This window comes from Scyliorhinus canicula, chromosome 1, assembly GCF_902713615.1.
Source record: "Scyliorhinus canicula chromosome 1, sScyCan1.1, whole genome shotgun sequence".
Lineage (NCBI taxonomy): Eukaryota > Metazoa > Chordata > Chondrichthyes > Carcharhiniformes > Scyliorhinidae > Scyliorhinus > Scyliorhinus canicula.
Window position 1 is genome coordinate 1,567,020 of NC_052146.1, and position 14,224 is coordinate 1,581,243.

Sequence of the window (14,224 nt, forward strand, 5' to 3'; positions counted from 1 at the left end):
GTCAGCATACACTGCCCCATACTGTCACCATACACTGCCCCATACTGTCAGCATACACTGCCCCATACTGTCACCGTACACTGCCCCATACTGTCAGCGTACACTGCCCCATACTGTCACCGTACACTGCCCCATACTGTCAGCATACACTGCCCCATACTGTCAGCGTACACTGCCCCATACTGTCACCGTACACTGCCCCATACTGTCAGCATACACTGCCCCATACTGTCAGCGTACACTGCCCCATACTGTCAGCATACACTGCCCCATACTGTCAGCATACACTGCCCCATACTGTCAGCATACACTGCCCCATACTGTCACCGTACACTGCCCCATACTGTCACCGTACACTGCCCCATACTGTCAGCATACACTGCCCCATACTGTCAGCATACACTGCCCCATACTGTCAGCATACACTGCCCCATACTGTCAGCGTACACTGCCCCATACTGTCACCGTACACTGCCCCATACTGTCAGCGTACACTGCCCCATACTGTCAGCATACACTGCCCCATACTGTCAGCATACACTGCCCCATACTGTCAGCATACACTGCCCCATACTGTCAGCATACACTGCCCCATACTGTCAGCATACACTGCCCCATACTGTCAGCATACACTGCCCCATACTGTCCCCGTACACTGCCCCATACTGTCACCGTACACTGCCCCATACTGTCAGCATACACTGCCCCATACTGTCAGCGTACACTGCCCCATACTGTCACCGTACACTGCCCCATACTGTCACCGTACACTGCCCCATACTGTCACCGTACACTGCCCCATACTGTCAGCATACACTGCCCCATACTGTCAGCATACACTGCCCCATACTGTCACCGTACACTGCCCCATACTGTCAGCATACACTGCCCCATACTGTCAGCATACACTGCCCCATACTGTCAGCATACACTGCCCCATACTGTCAGCATACACTGCCCCATACTGTCAGCATACACTGCCCCATACTGTCAGCATACACTGCCCCATACTGTCAGCATACACTGCCCCATACTGTCACCGTACACTGCCCCATACTGTCACCGTACACTGCCCCATACTGTCACCGTACACTGCCCCATACTGTCAGCATACACTGCCCCATACTGTCACCGTACACTGCCCCATACTGTCACCGTACCCTGCCCCATACTGTCAGCATACACTGCCCGATACTGTCACCGTACACTGCCCCATACTGTCAGCATACACTGCCCCATACTGTCAGCGTACACTGCCCCATACTGTCAGCGTACACTGCCCCATACTGTCACCGTACACTGCCCCATACTGTCAGCGTACACTGCCCCATACTGTCACCGTACACTGCCCCGATACTGTCAGCATACACTGCCCCATACTGTCAGCATACACTGCCCCATACTGTCAGCATACACTGCCCCATACTGTCAGCATACACTGCCCCATACTGTCAGCGTACACTGCCCCATACTGTCACCGTACACTGCCCCATACTGTCAGCGTACACTGCCCCATACTGTCACCGTACACTGCCCCATACTGTCAGCATACACTGCCCCATACTGTCAGCATACACTGCCCCATACTGTCACCGTACACTGCCCCATACTGTCACCGTACACTGCCCCATACTGTCACCGTACACTGCCCCATACTGTCAGCATACACTGCCCCATACTGTCACCGTACACTGCCCCATACTGTCAGCATACACTGCCCCATACTGTCAGCATACACTGCCCAATACTGTCAGCATACACTGCCCCATACTGTCAGCATACACTGCCCCATACTGTCACCGTACACTGCCCCATACTGTCAGCATACACTGCCCCATACTGTCAGCATACACTGCCCCATACTGTCAGCATACACTGCCCCATACTGTCAGCATACACTGCCCCATACTGTCACCGTACACTGCCCCATACTGTCAGCATACACTGCCCCATACTGTCAGCATACACTGCCCCATACTGTCACCGTACACTGCCCCATACTGTCAGCATACACTGCCCCATACTGTCAGCATACACTGCCCCATACTGTCAGCATACACTGCCCCATACTGTCAGCATACACTGCCCCATACTGTCACCGTACACTGCCCCATACTGTCAGCATACACTGCCCCATACTGTCACCGTACACTGCCCCATACTGTCAGCATACACTGCCCCATACTGTCAGCATACACTGCCCCATACTGTCACCGTACACTGCCCCATACTGTCAGCATACACTGCCCCATACTGTCAGCATACACTGCCCCATACTGTCAGCATACACTGCCCCATACTGCCACCGTACACTGCCCCATACTGTCAGCATACACTGCCCCATACTGTCACCGTACACTGCCCCATACTGTCACCGTACACTGCCCCATACTGTCAGCGTACACTGCCTCATACTGTCACCGTACACTGCCCCATACTGTCACCGTACACTGCCTCATACTGTCAGCATTCACTGCCCCATACTGTCAGCATACACTGCCCGATACTGTCACCGTACACTGCCCCATACTGTCACCGTACACTGCCCCATACTGTCACCGTACACTGCCCCATACTGTCACCGTACACTGCCCCATACTGTCAGCATACACTGCCCCATACTGTCAGCATACACTGCCCCATACTGTCAGCATACACTGCCCCATACTGTCACCGTACACTGCCCCATACTGTCAGCATACACTGCCCCATACTGTCAGCATACACTGCCCCATACTGTCAGCATACACTGCCCCATACTGTCAGCATACACTGCCTCATACTGTCACCGTACACTGCCCCATACTGTCAGCATACACTGCCCCATACTGTCACCGTACACTGCCCCATACTGTCAGCATACACTGCCCCATACTGTCACCGTACACTGCCCCATACTGTCACCGTACACTGCCCCATACTGTCAGCATACACTGCCCCATACTGTCACCGTACACTGCCCCATACTGTCAGCATACACTGCCCCATACTGTCACCGTACACTGCCCCATACTGTCAGCATACACTGCCCCATACTGTCAGCATACACTGCCCCATACTGTCAGCATACACTGCCCCATACTGTCACCGTACACTGCCCCATACTGTCACCGTACACTGCCCGATACTGTCACCGTACACTGCCCCATACTGTCAGCATACACTGCCCCATACTGTCACCGTACACTGCCCCATACTGTCACCGTACACTGCCCCATACTGTCACCGTACACTGCCCCATACTGTCACCGTACACTGCCCCATACTGTCAGCATACACTGCCCCATACTGTCAGCATACACTGCCCCATACTGTCAGCATACACTGCCCCATACTGTCAGCATACACTGCCCCATACTGTCAGCGTACACTGCCCCATACTGTCAGCATACACTGCCCCATACTGTCAGCATACACTGCCCCATACTGTCAGCATACACTGCCCCATACTGTCAGCATACACTGCCCCATACTGTCAGCGTACACTGCCCCATACTGTCAGCATACACTGCCCCATACTGTCACCGTACACTGCCCCATACTGTCAGCATACACTGCCCCATACTGTCACCGTACACTGCCCCATACTGTCAGCATACACTGCCCCATACTGTCAGCATACACTGCCCCATACTGTCACCGTACACTGCCCCATACTGTCAGCATACACTGCCCCATACTGTCAGCATACACTGCCCCATACTGTCACCGTACACTGCCCCATACTGTCAGCATACACTGCCCCATACTGTCAGCATACACTGCCCCATACTGTCACCGTACACTGCCCCATACTGTCACCGTACACTGCCCCATACTGTCACCGTACACTGCCCCATACTGTCACCGTACACTGCCCCATACTGTCAGCATACACTGCCCCATACTGTCAGCATACACTGCCCCATACTGTCAGCATACACTGCCCCATACTGTCAGCATACACTGCCCCATACTGTCAGCGTACACTGCCCCATACTGTCACCGTACACTGCCCCATACTGTCAGCATACACTGCCCCATACTGTCAGCATACACTGCCCCATACTGTCACCGTACACTGCCCCATACTGTCAGCATACACTGCCCCATACTGTCACCGTACACTGCCCCATACTGTCAGCATACACTGCCCCATACTGTCAGCGTACACTGCCCCATACTGTCAGCGTACACTGCCCCATACTGTCAGCATACACTACCCCATACTGTCAGCATACACTGCCCCATACTGTCACCGTACACTGCCCCATACTGTCAGCATACACTGTCCAATACTGTCACCGTACACTGCCTCATACTGTCACCGTACACTGCCCCATACTGTCAGCATACACTGCCCCATACTGTCACCGTACACTGCCCCATACTGTCAGCGTACACTGCCCCATACTGTTACCGTACACTGCCCCATACTGTCACCGTACACTGCCCCATACTGTCAGCATACACTGCCCCATACTGTCAGCATACACTGCCCCATACTGTCAGCATACACTGCCCCATACTGTCAGCATACACTGCCCCATACTGTCAGCATACACTGCCCCATACTGTCACCGTACACTGCCCCATACTGTCAGCATACACTGCCCCATACTGTCAGCATACACTGCCCCATACTGTCAGCATACACTGCCCCATACTGTCAGCATACACTGCCCCATACTGTCAGCATACACTGCCCCATACTGTCACCGTACACTGCCCCATACTGTCAGCATACACTGCCCCATACTGTCAGCGTACACTGCCCCATACTGTCAGCATACACTGCCCCATACTGTCAGCATACACTGCCCCATACTGTCAGCATACACTGCCCCATACTGTCAGCATACACTGCCCCATACTGTCACCGTACACTGCCCAGCCACATTTTTGAAAACCAGTAGTGATTTGCCCCGCCATGCTGCCGTACGGCAGAAAACCGTCTAATTATATCAAAATACATGCATATTTATGGTAAGCAAGTCCACGCCCTTTCTGGGATCTGCCCTGACCCGAGGCTTAGTGGCCATAACGGCAATTGTTCGCTCGGCAAACAGACACAAAAAATTATGCCCCATATTTTTATTTCACATTACAGGTATTGTCGGGGCCCATAGCATTTGCAATATCCAGTGTCCTCAGCCATTCTATCATATCGAGTGGGGTGAACTGAATTAGCTGAAGACTGACATCCTGTTATGCGGGGATCTTAGGAGGAGAGCGAGATAGATCTTCTACTCACTCCTGGCTGAAGGTGGCTGTAAACTTCAGTATTGCCGGCTCAACCCCCACACATACTCTTTTGCACCATCAAGAATGCAAGCAATGGTAATATTGTCAAATAATTGAAAATCTAACATTTATTATTTCAAAGTTTCTGAGTTCTGAAATTAAGATATCCTGGGAGATTTGATGGTTATTACAAGCTTACAGTTTCCTCCTGGAAAGCGATGGCTGACCAATTGCAGCTGTTATCAAACTATCCAAACACTGATAAGAAGCATAATAAATTAGTGATGATTACCTAATGAATTCCAGTTTAGTCTTCTATAACCTGACCGAATAACTCGGTGAAGCTCACGGATATGTTCTGTCATCAGTTTAGTCTCTGCTGAACTTAGGGAATTCATCAGTTTTCCATATCGATGGAGCATGTTCTTTAGTCCAGTGGTGTACCTAAAGACCCAAGTAGTAAAATACACCGTACATTATTCCAGTACCACAGAGAGTGAATGACACGCTATACTCAACATTACCTAGCTTCCCCCAAATCCTCCAAACTAGCATCAAATAGGTCCAGTTGGTATCACTGTTGTCTCAAGTCAATAGCTGTGTGTTCAATCCCTAATCCAGAGATTTGAGCACAAATCTAGAGAAAGAATTCAGTGTAGTATTGAGAGAATGTTGCGCTATTAGGGGTACAGTTTGCAATGTCAGGGCATGATCCAAGGCAATATTTCAAAGTTGTGCCTTGGCTGCTATTTAGCCCTCAATCGTTTGGGGTGATTGTGACTACATTTAAAGCAGTACTTGGTTGTAAAGCAATTTAGACTGCTTTGAAGCTGTACATAAATGCATTTTCATGCATGCATGAAACAAGACTGTTTCACACTGAAGTCAAACCACACCACACTGCATGTGGAAAGATGTCCCTTTCCCATTATATTGAAGAGTCCCTCATAATCAGTCAAAGAACCACTGACACACTGAGAATACATAGAGATTTCTGTGGATCAAACACAGGCCAAAGATATGTAGGTTAGGTGAATTGGCCGTGTTATATTGCCCCAAGGCTAGGTGGGATTACTGGGATAGGGCGGGGGACTGGGCCTAGATAAAGTGCTCTTTCACAGGGTTGGTGCAGACTCAATGGGCTGAATGGCCTTCTTCTGCACTGTAGAGATTTTATCATCCTATGATTTGTACTATCAAGCTTTCTTACACAAACATCATACCGGATAAACTTCTGTTCTTGTAGAGCGACATTCCTGGCTAGCTGTGGTATTTGAAATCCTAATTGCTCCATATACTTGGATTCCATTATAATCTCTTGCAGTTCTGGAGCAAAGTTCACGTCATATGTGGAATTAGCATCATACCAGTCCTCGTGTGCAGTCAAATTCTATGTTAGAAAAGCAAAATTCAGTGAAAAACAGCTGACTGAAAGATGGAGAATAGAAGAGTGATACTTTACAATGTTATTTTATGCATGTGAATAATTTATTGATGTAAATTATATGGCCGCTATAACATGGCTTTCTTTTTGATGATTTGCGTTTTGCAGAACAGCAAAACTGGATTGAATATCGTTACATCGAGACAACACAGAAAAACATCATTCAGCCCAAATATTCATTGAAATGTTTATGCTTCATGTGAGTCTCCTCCCAACCCTCTTCATCTCATGTTGTCGGCATAACCTTCTATTCCTTTCTCCCTCGTGTGTTTATCTAACTTCCCATTAAATACCCCTAAGCTATTTACCTCAACCTCTTCATGTAGGAGTATGTTCCGCTGTCTTATCACTGCGTGGGTAAAGACATTTCTCCTGAATTCCCCATTGCATTTATCAATAACTGTCTTACATTGAAGCAGAAACCCTTCTCTGCATCCATCCCATCATGGGTCCACTATCTTAATGACCTCAAGGTAGAAGATCTTACTCAGGGAGTATTTGAAGTATTTACAAATGACTATATCATTCGGAACAAAATTAATTCCACATTTATGACAAACAAACTGCCTATTGTGACATTTCTCTATCTGATGCTAAATTAAGCTGAGCAGGAATTATTAAACATTCTTTCACAGGACCTGGGTGTTGCTGGCTGGGCCAGAATGTATTGCCCTTCCAAAGTGCCCTTGAATTGGGTGGCCATGACATTGCTGTGTGTTTGTGGTCACATGTAGGCCAGACCAGGTAAGTGCAGTATGTTTCCTTCCCCAAGTGAAGGATATTAGTGAACCAGGTAGGTTTTCACAACAACGATTTCACAGTCATTGTTATAACCTGCCTGGATCCTATTCACTGGGGGCAATTGGTCACCCCATGGTACTTGGGGAATATGAGCTCCCCCAATGAGAGGCTGAGGGGCATTCAATAGCAGTGTAGCTGTATAAATACATTGGCCAGAGTGGTAACCAGTAGTGAACTACTGGCCCTGGTGTACATATTCTTGTAAATCAAGTTACTTTATGTTTGACTCTACAAACTCAAGTTGGATTCTTTGTGACCCTCACAAAAGTCATCATTAGACTTTTTAATTCCAGATTTTTATTGAATTCAAAGTTGCCATGGTGGGATTGGAACCCAGGTCTCTAGATTTCTAGGGCAGTGACAAACACCACCATGCCTCTGCCTCCTCACTCATCAATTGTATAAATCGGTGCTGGATGGCATTTTCCCGAGAATCACCAGTCCCCAACCTGTATCTTTTTTCTGTTCTAATAATACATCTTAACTGTAACCTCAGAGGATTAACCCACAGAGTGACAGTCCCATTGCCCAAAAAGCGCAGATCTATCTTAGTGCAAAGCTGTCAGTTCAGTGCTCAGCTTTCACTAAGAGTTGGATTCTATAGGAATTTAAAACCACTGTACTCATCTCTAAAGAAAAGGGAGGAATGATGTGGAACTACCTGGTCCACGTGAACAAAAGAAGTTAACAACATTGTGTTAACTCACTGTACTCCATTTCCGCAATCAGTTTTTAAAATGAAAAGGACATGTATTGTACATTTACTTATTTCAACTATTAATCGTGATAAAAATGAGGCAAATAAAGTTCTATGCTTACTGATTCAAAAATAGCTGAACTTCCCAAACTAGTGGCAGATACACTCATCTTTTTCAGTAGGCTTTGTTTTAACAGAAGGTGCAATTTTATATTAGTCTCGCTTTGCCAGTGATCATACAGCTTATCTTCATATACTCTCATCCTTCTTCCCACTTCAAGATATTTTGCTTTCGTCTGTGGAGCAACAAAAGTCATTGTCAGATATCGGCTGTTTTACAAATACACAGATTTCAGATAGAAACGATAAACAAGACTGCGAGTGAGAGGATCCAGAGGGCAGGACTACAGCAACCTCGGCCTTTGCAATTGTCCAACAGCTCTTTCCCAGGGTGGAATAGTCAATTACTAGGGGGCATAGGTTTAAGGTACGAGGGGCAAAGTTTAGAGGAGATGTGCGAGGGAAGTTTTTGTACACAGAGGGTAGTGGATGCCTGGAACCCGCTGCCGGAGGAGGTGGTGGAAGCAGGGACATTTAAGGGGCATCTTGACAAATACATGAATAGGATGGGAATAGAGGGATACGGACCCCGGAAGTTTAAAAGGTTTTAGGTTAGACGGGCAGCATGGTCGGCACAGGCTTGGAGGGCCGAAGGGCCTGTTCCTGTGCTGTACTTTTCTTTCTTCTTTGTTCTCTTAGCGTGTTTACATGAGAATGGAGACTGCAGGGTGGATGTGTTGACTGACCATGGCACCGTGGTACAGGAAGCCATTAAAGTGGGGGGAGCGATAAGGAGTGTAGTGGTAGTAGGGACAGTATAGTGAAGGAGATCGACAGTGTTCTCTGTGATGTACCGTCAATTACCACGAGACGAGAATGGTGGAACAATCGAGGCTTTATTGCACAAGATGTTGTGCCTCCTGTAGCTGGAACCAGAATGGGAGCAGCGCAGGAGAGCATACACTTTTATACACCCCCTGCTGGGAGGAGCCAGCAGGCTGGGATTTACTGTGGTACCTGTAGTACAGTGGCAGTACCGTAATACATGCAATATGTTACTAGTGGCGTTTACCACATTCACCCCGTGTTTAAAAAAAGAGTCCGGCGGGGATAAAGAAAAACATTACAGATTGAGTCTGTCGGGGCTCTGACTCTCTGCTGCGATCGCCTCAGTCCTGGTGGTGATGTGGGCGCCGACGTGGTCACCTGGGACTCCGGGACGGTGTTGTCCTCTTCTTCGTTACCCCTTAGTGGTAATTGACGGTACATCAATTTATTGCACAAGATGTTGTGCCTCCTGCAGCTGGAACCACTGTGGTACTACAGGTACGGGGTAGTTCCCTGCCTGCTGGCTCCACTCAGTAGGCGGAGTATAAATATGTGTGCTCCTTGTACAGCAGCCATTTCACCAGCTGCTGTAGGAAGCCACACATCTTAGTGTATTAAAGCCTCGATTGTATCCAACTCTCGTTTTTGTGCAATTGATCGTGCATCAGCCCTCCCCCTTCAGGATGCCCGCTACCCGTTCTGAGACATCCTGGACCCTGGCACCAGGGAGGCAACAGACCATCCTGGAGTCTCTTTCACGTCCACAGAAGCGCCTATCTGTGCCCCTGACTATAGAGTCCCCTATGACGATTGCTCTTCTGAGCTTTGACCCTCCCTACTGAACATCAGAGCCAGCCGTGGTGCCACTGTTCTGGCTGCTGCTGTTTTCCCCTGATAGGCTATTCCCCCCCCGACAGTATCCAAAAGGGTATGCCTGTTCGAGAGGGGGACAACCACAGGGGATTCCTGCACTGACTGCCTGCCCCTTCTGGTGGTCACCCATTTCTCTGTCTGCACCTTGGGTGTGACCACATTTATATAACTGCTATCTATGACGCTTTCCGCCACCTGCGATGCTCCTAAGTGCATCCAATTGCTGCTCCAACCGAACCATGCGGTCTGTGAGGAGCTCCAGTTGGGAGCACTTTCTGCAGATGAAGCCATCCGGGAAGCTGGAAGCCTCCTGGACCTGCCACATCTCACAGTCAGAGCACTGCACCCCTCTAATTGACATTGCGTCAATTAATTAGTAATTAGTAAAGAGGACTTTGCAGGGCCGGAAAGGCTTCCTTTCCAATTCATTTCCGGTGCAATGATCTACGGTGGGTAGCCATCATCATTTCAAAATTAAATTTTAAAACTCTGCTTGATTACACCGTGAGGTGATTTTGCTAATTTGTGAGCATAAACCTGGGGGAAAATGAACACATTTTGAAACGGTTCAATTGGGTCCACGTGCACCAATATCACCAATCGTATCAGAAGTGCAAAGTTTAACCCTGCTTCCCACCTGCCTCGGCACTCGTGTATGTTACAGTCAATACTGACATCCTTCACCTTGCTGATCACACAAATGCTCCGTTAAACCTTCTTTCTTAAAGTTTACATCTCCTTGTATTCCAGGTCTGTTTGAGCGACATAAGCTGCTTTTCTCATTCAACATGACAATAAAGATTGAGCAGGCAGAACAGCACATTCCTCAGGACGAACTGGAATTTTTTTTGAAAGGTACATTTCCAAATATAAAAAGACACAAACCTGGGTGTCAATTATATACCATAATAACCCAGCACATCCACATTATTCAATAGCACAGATTACACTCAGCACTGACCCTCTGACAGTGTGGCACTCCCTCAGTACTGACCCTCTGACAGTGCGGCGCTCCCTCAGTACTGACCCTCTGACAGTGCGGCACTCCCTCAGTACTGACCCTCTGACAGTGCGGCACTCCCTCAGTTTTCCCCTGATAGGCTATTCCCCCCCCGACAGTATCCAAAAGGGTATGCCTGTTCGAGAGGGGGACAACCACAGGGGATTCCTGCACTGACTGCCTGCCCCTTCTGGTGGTCACCCATTTCTCTGCCTGCACCTTGGGTGTGACCACATTTATATAACTGCTATCTATGATGCTTTCCGCCACCTGCGTGCTCCTAAGTGCATCCAATTGCTGCTCCAACCGAACCATGCGGTCTGTGAGGAGCCCCAGTTGGGGGCACTTTCTGCAGATGAAGCCATCTGGGACGGTGGAAGCCTCCTGGACCTGCCACATCTCACAGTCAGAGTACTGCACCCCTCTAATTGACATTGCGTCAATTAATTAGTAAATTAAATTTTAAAATAATTTTTTGTTTAATGTTACTGTTAACTATGTTTCCTAGCACTAGATTTCTACTATAAATGTGAAAGCTAAATACAGTACTCTCCGATCTCTGGCTTAGATACCCCTCTGAATTATAATTAACTAATTAATTAGAACAAAGAAGAAAGAAAAGTGCACCACAGGAACAGGCCCTTCGGCCCTCCAAGCCTGTGCCGACCATGCTGCCCGTCTAAACTACAATCTTCAACACTTCCGGGGTCCGTATCCCTCTATTCCCATCCTATTCATGTATTTGTCAAGATGCCCCTTAAATGTCACTATCGTAACTACTTCCACCACCTCCTCCGGCAGCGAGTTCCAGGCACCCACTACCCTCTGTGTAAAAGACTTGCCTCGAACATCTCCTCTAAACCTTGCCCCTCCCACCTTAAACCTATGCCCCCTAATAATTGACTATTCCACCCTGGGAAAAAGCTGTTGGACAATTGCAAAGGCCGAGGCTGCTGTAGTCCTGCCCAGTAATTGACCCCTCTACCCTGGAAAAAAGTCTCAGACTATCCACTCTGTCTATGCCCCTCATAATTTTGTAGACCTTTATCAGGTCGCCCCTCAACCTCCATCGCTCCAGTGAGAACAAACCGAGTTTATTCAACCACTCCTTATAACTAATGCCCCCCATAGCAGGCAACATCCTGGTAAATCTCTTCTGCACCCTCTCTAAAGCCTCCACATCCTTCTGGTAGTGTGGCGACCAGAATTGAACACTATACTCCAAGTGTGGCCTAACTAAGGTTCTATACAGCAATTAATTACGTTTAATTAGTTTAGCAATGTTTTATTTTTAAACTTAGTGTAGATTCCCTATCAGCCAATCAGGTCACAGCTTTCCTGTGACGCACTTTTCAGTCGCGCGCACCCCCCCCCCCCCCCCCCCCCAGTCGGATCACTCAGAATAGCTGAATATCCCCGGCTCTGTCTCTCTCTCTCCTCCACTATCGGAAATGAAGGCCGCTGGAACCTGGGGGTAAGTTTTTATATCACTTACCTGTTCTCAAGCTGCTCCCCGGCGCTCCCTCTCTCTCTCTCGCTTCCGAAATGAAGGCCGCTGGGACCTGGGGGTAAGATTTTATATCACCTACCTTCCCAGGGTGCTCCCTGGTTTTCCCTCTGGTTCCCAGAATGCACTCTGGATCTCTCCCTGCTGATTACCAGTTACAAAGCCAAACGAAGGAAACAAAACAAAAAGGGAAACAGCACCTCCTCCCACTCCGCGCCGAATTACCACACTGCCCAAATGACCAAGTTTCAATTCCCACTCTGGCTGTGTCTCCTTCACCTGCGCAAAGCTTTTACTGTCACAATTATTTAACAGTGCAGCAGATAAAGAATTTCCATATCTGGGTGCATTCTGTACACCTGACCCAATTACATCTGCACCCTGCTAATGTTGCTTATTTCACAGAAATAAATCTGTAGCAAAGATAATTTGAACAAATTATTGCAATCCAGTTGGTAACAGTGTTCGTCATTTATTGATGTGTCATAAACAATCAATTTTTCAATGTCCAAGTCTAAAGAGAGAAAATGAACTTACTATTTTCCCCTGATCACTAGCCAACATCTCAGGCATTTCCTGAAAGTGAACAATGGTGTGCTTAATGCGGTGAAAGAGAGAGCGTTCCCAGTTGATGGCCCCAGCAACAGGAGGCTGATTCTTGGTCACCGGAGGATTATTAGCACCATTAGTGAACAGGCTGTTTATGATATCAACCTGTAAAAACAAGCACCGCATTAGAACTTGTATTTATGTAGTACCCTTTACATTGTAAAAAGCTCCAAGTTGCTTCAGGGCAGCGAAGCCCATTAATGTAAAGATAGATAGTTTTTTGAAGAATAAAGGGATTAAGGGTTATGGTGTTTGGGATGGAAAGTGGAGCTGAGTCCACAAAAGATCAGCCATGATCTAATTGAATGGCGGAGCAGGCTCGAGGGGCCAGATGGCCTACTCCTGCTCCTAGTTCTTATGTTCTTATGTAAGCAAACAAAATCCAACACTGTATAACATGAAGAGATATTAAGACAGGTGGCTAAACGTTTCAATATACAGAGACAGATTTTAGGGGGCATCTTAGGGAGGAAAGAGGGAAGAGAAATGGAGAGATTTAGGGTCCAGGCCATGCTGATTGATGCTGCAAGAGCTGCATGGAGGACTACATGGATCTTCATAGATTGTGGGAGGTTTGGGATAACAGGCTGGATTTTACTATTTGGATCAAGATTTTGGGGTCAAATTGGGATGACAACCCCACACTGTATGGGAACAGTCACCCAGCAGAGATTTTCGCTGAACTGGCCAATTACGGCAGAGAACAGGTTCACATCCAATAAAGGGTGGCAAGTGGGTTCTCAAAGGTGGAGTGCACATAGAAACATAAAAATAGGAGCAGGAGGAGGCCATTCGGCCCTTCGAGCCTGCTCCACCATTCATTATGATCATGGCTGACCATCCAACTCAGTAACCTGTTCCCTCTTTCCCCCCATATCCATTGATCCGTTTAGCCTCAAATGCCAAATCTAACATTTTCTTGGGAACATACAGGGTGGGATCCTCCGGTGGCTGACACCAAAAACGGGAAAGGTGATTGGGCGGAGAATTGGTCTTGATGCAGAAATTGTGACGGGCGCCCGGTTCGTAACATGTGGGGGCGGCGTCCGCAGTGCCATCCGGGGCTGCCATGTAGCCTGTTGGACCTGGTTGGACTCGGGGGTACGCACCGTGCTTTTCATCTCCTGCAGACAATGGATATTGGAATACACCCATAAATGTGAACGTGTTGGTGTGCGACCA

The 14,224-nt window shown here is 48.1% G+C and overlaps 1 protein-coding gene across 1 annotated transcript in view; it reads right to left on the minus strand.

The window, feature by feature from the left end:
• LOC119977131 (dynein heavy chain 10, axonemal-like) overlaps positions 1-14,224 on the minus strand; it is a 552,876-nt gene that overhangs the window by 427,625 nt on the left and 111,027 nt on the right. Inside the window, 4 exon segments of the mRNA XM_038817763.1 lie at positions 5,516-5,667; positions 6,447-6,613; positions 8,288-8,461; positions 12,971-13,147. Of these exon segments, the coding sequence (XP_038673691.1) occupies positions 5,516-5,667; positions 6,447-6,613; positions 8,288-8,461; positions 12,971-13,147 (670 nt within the window).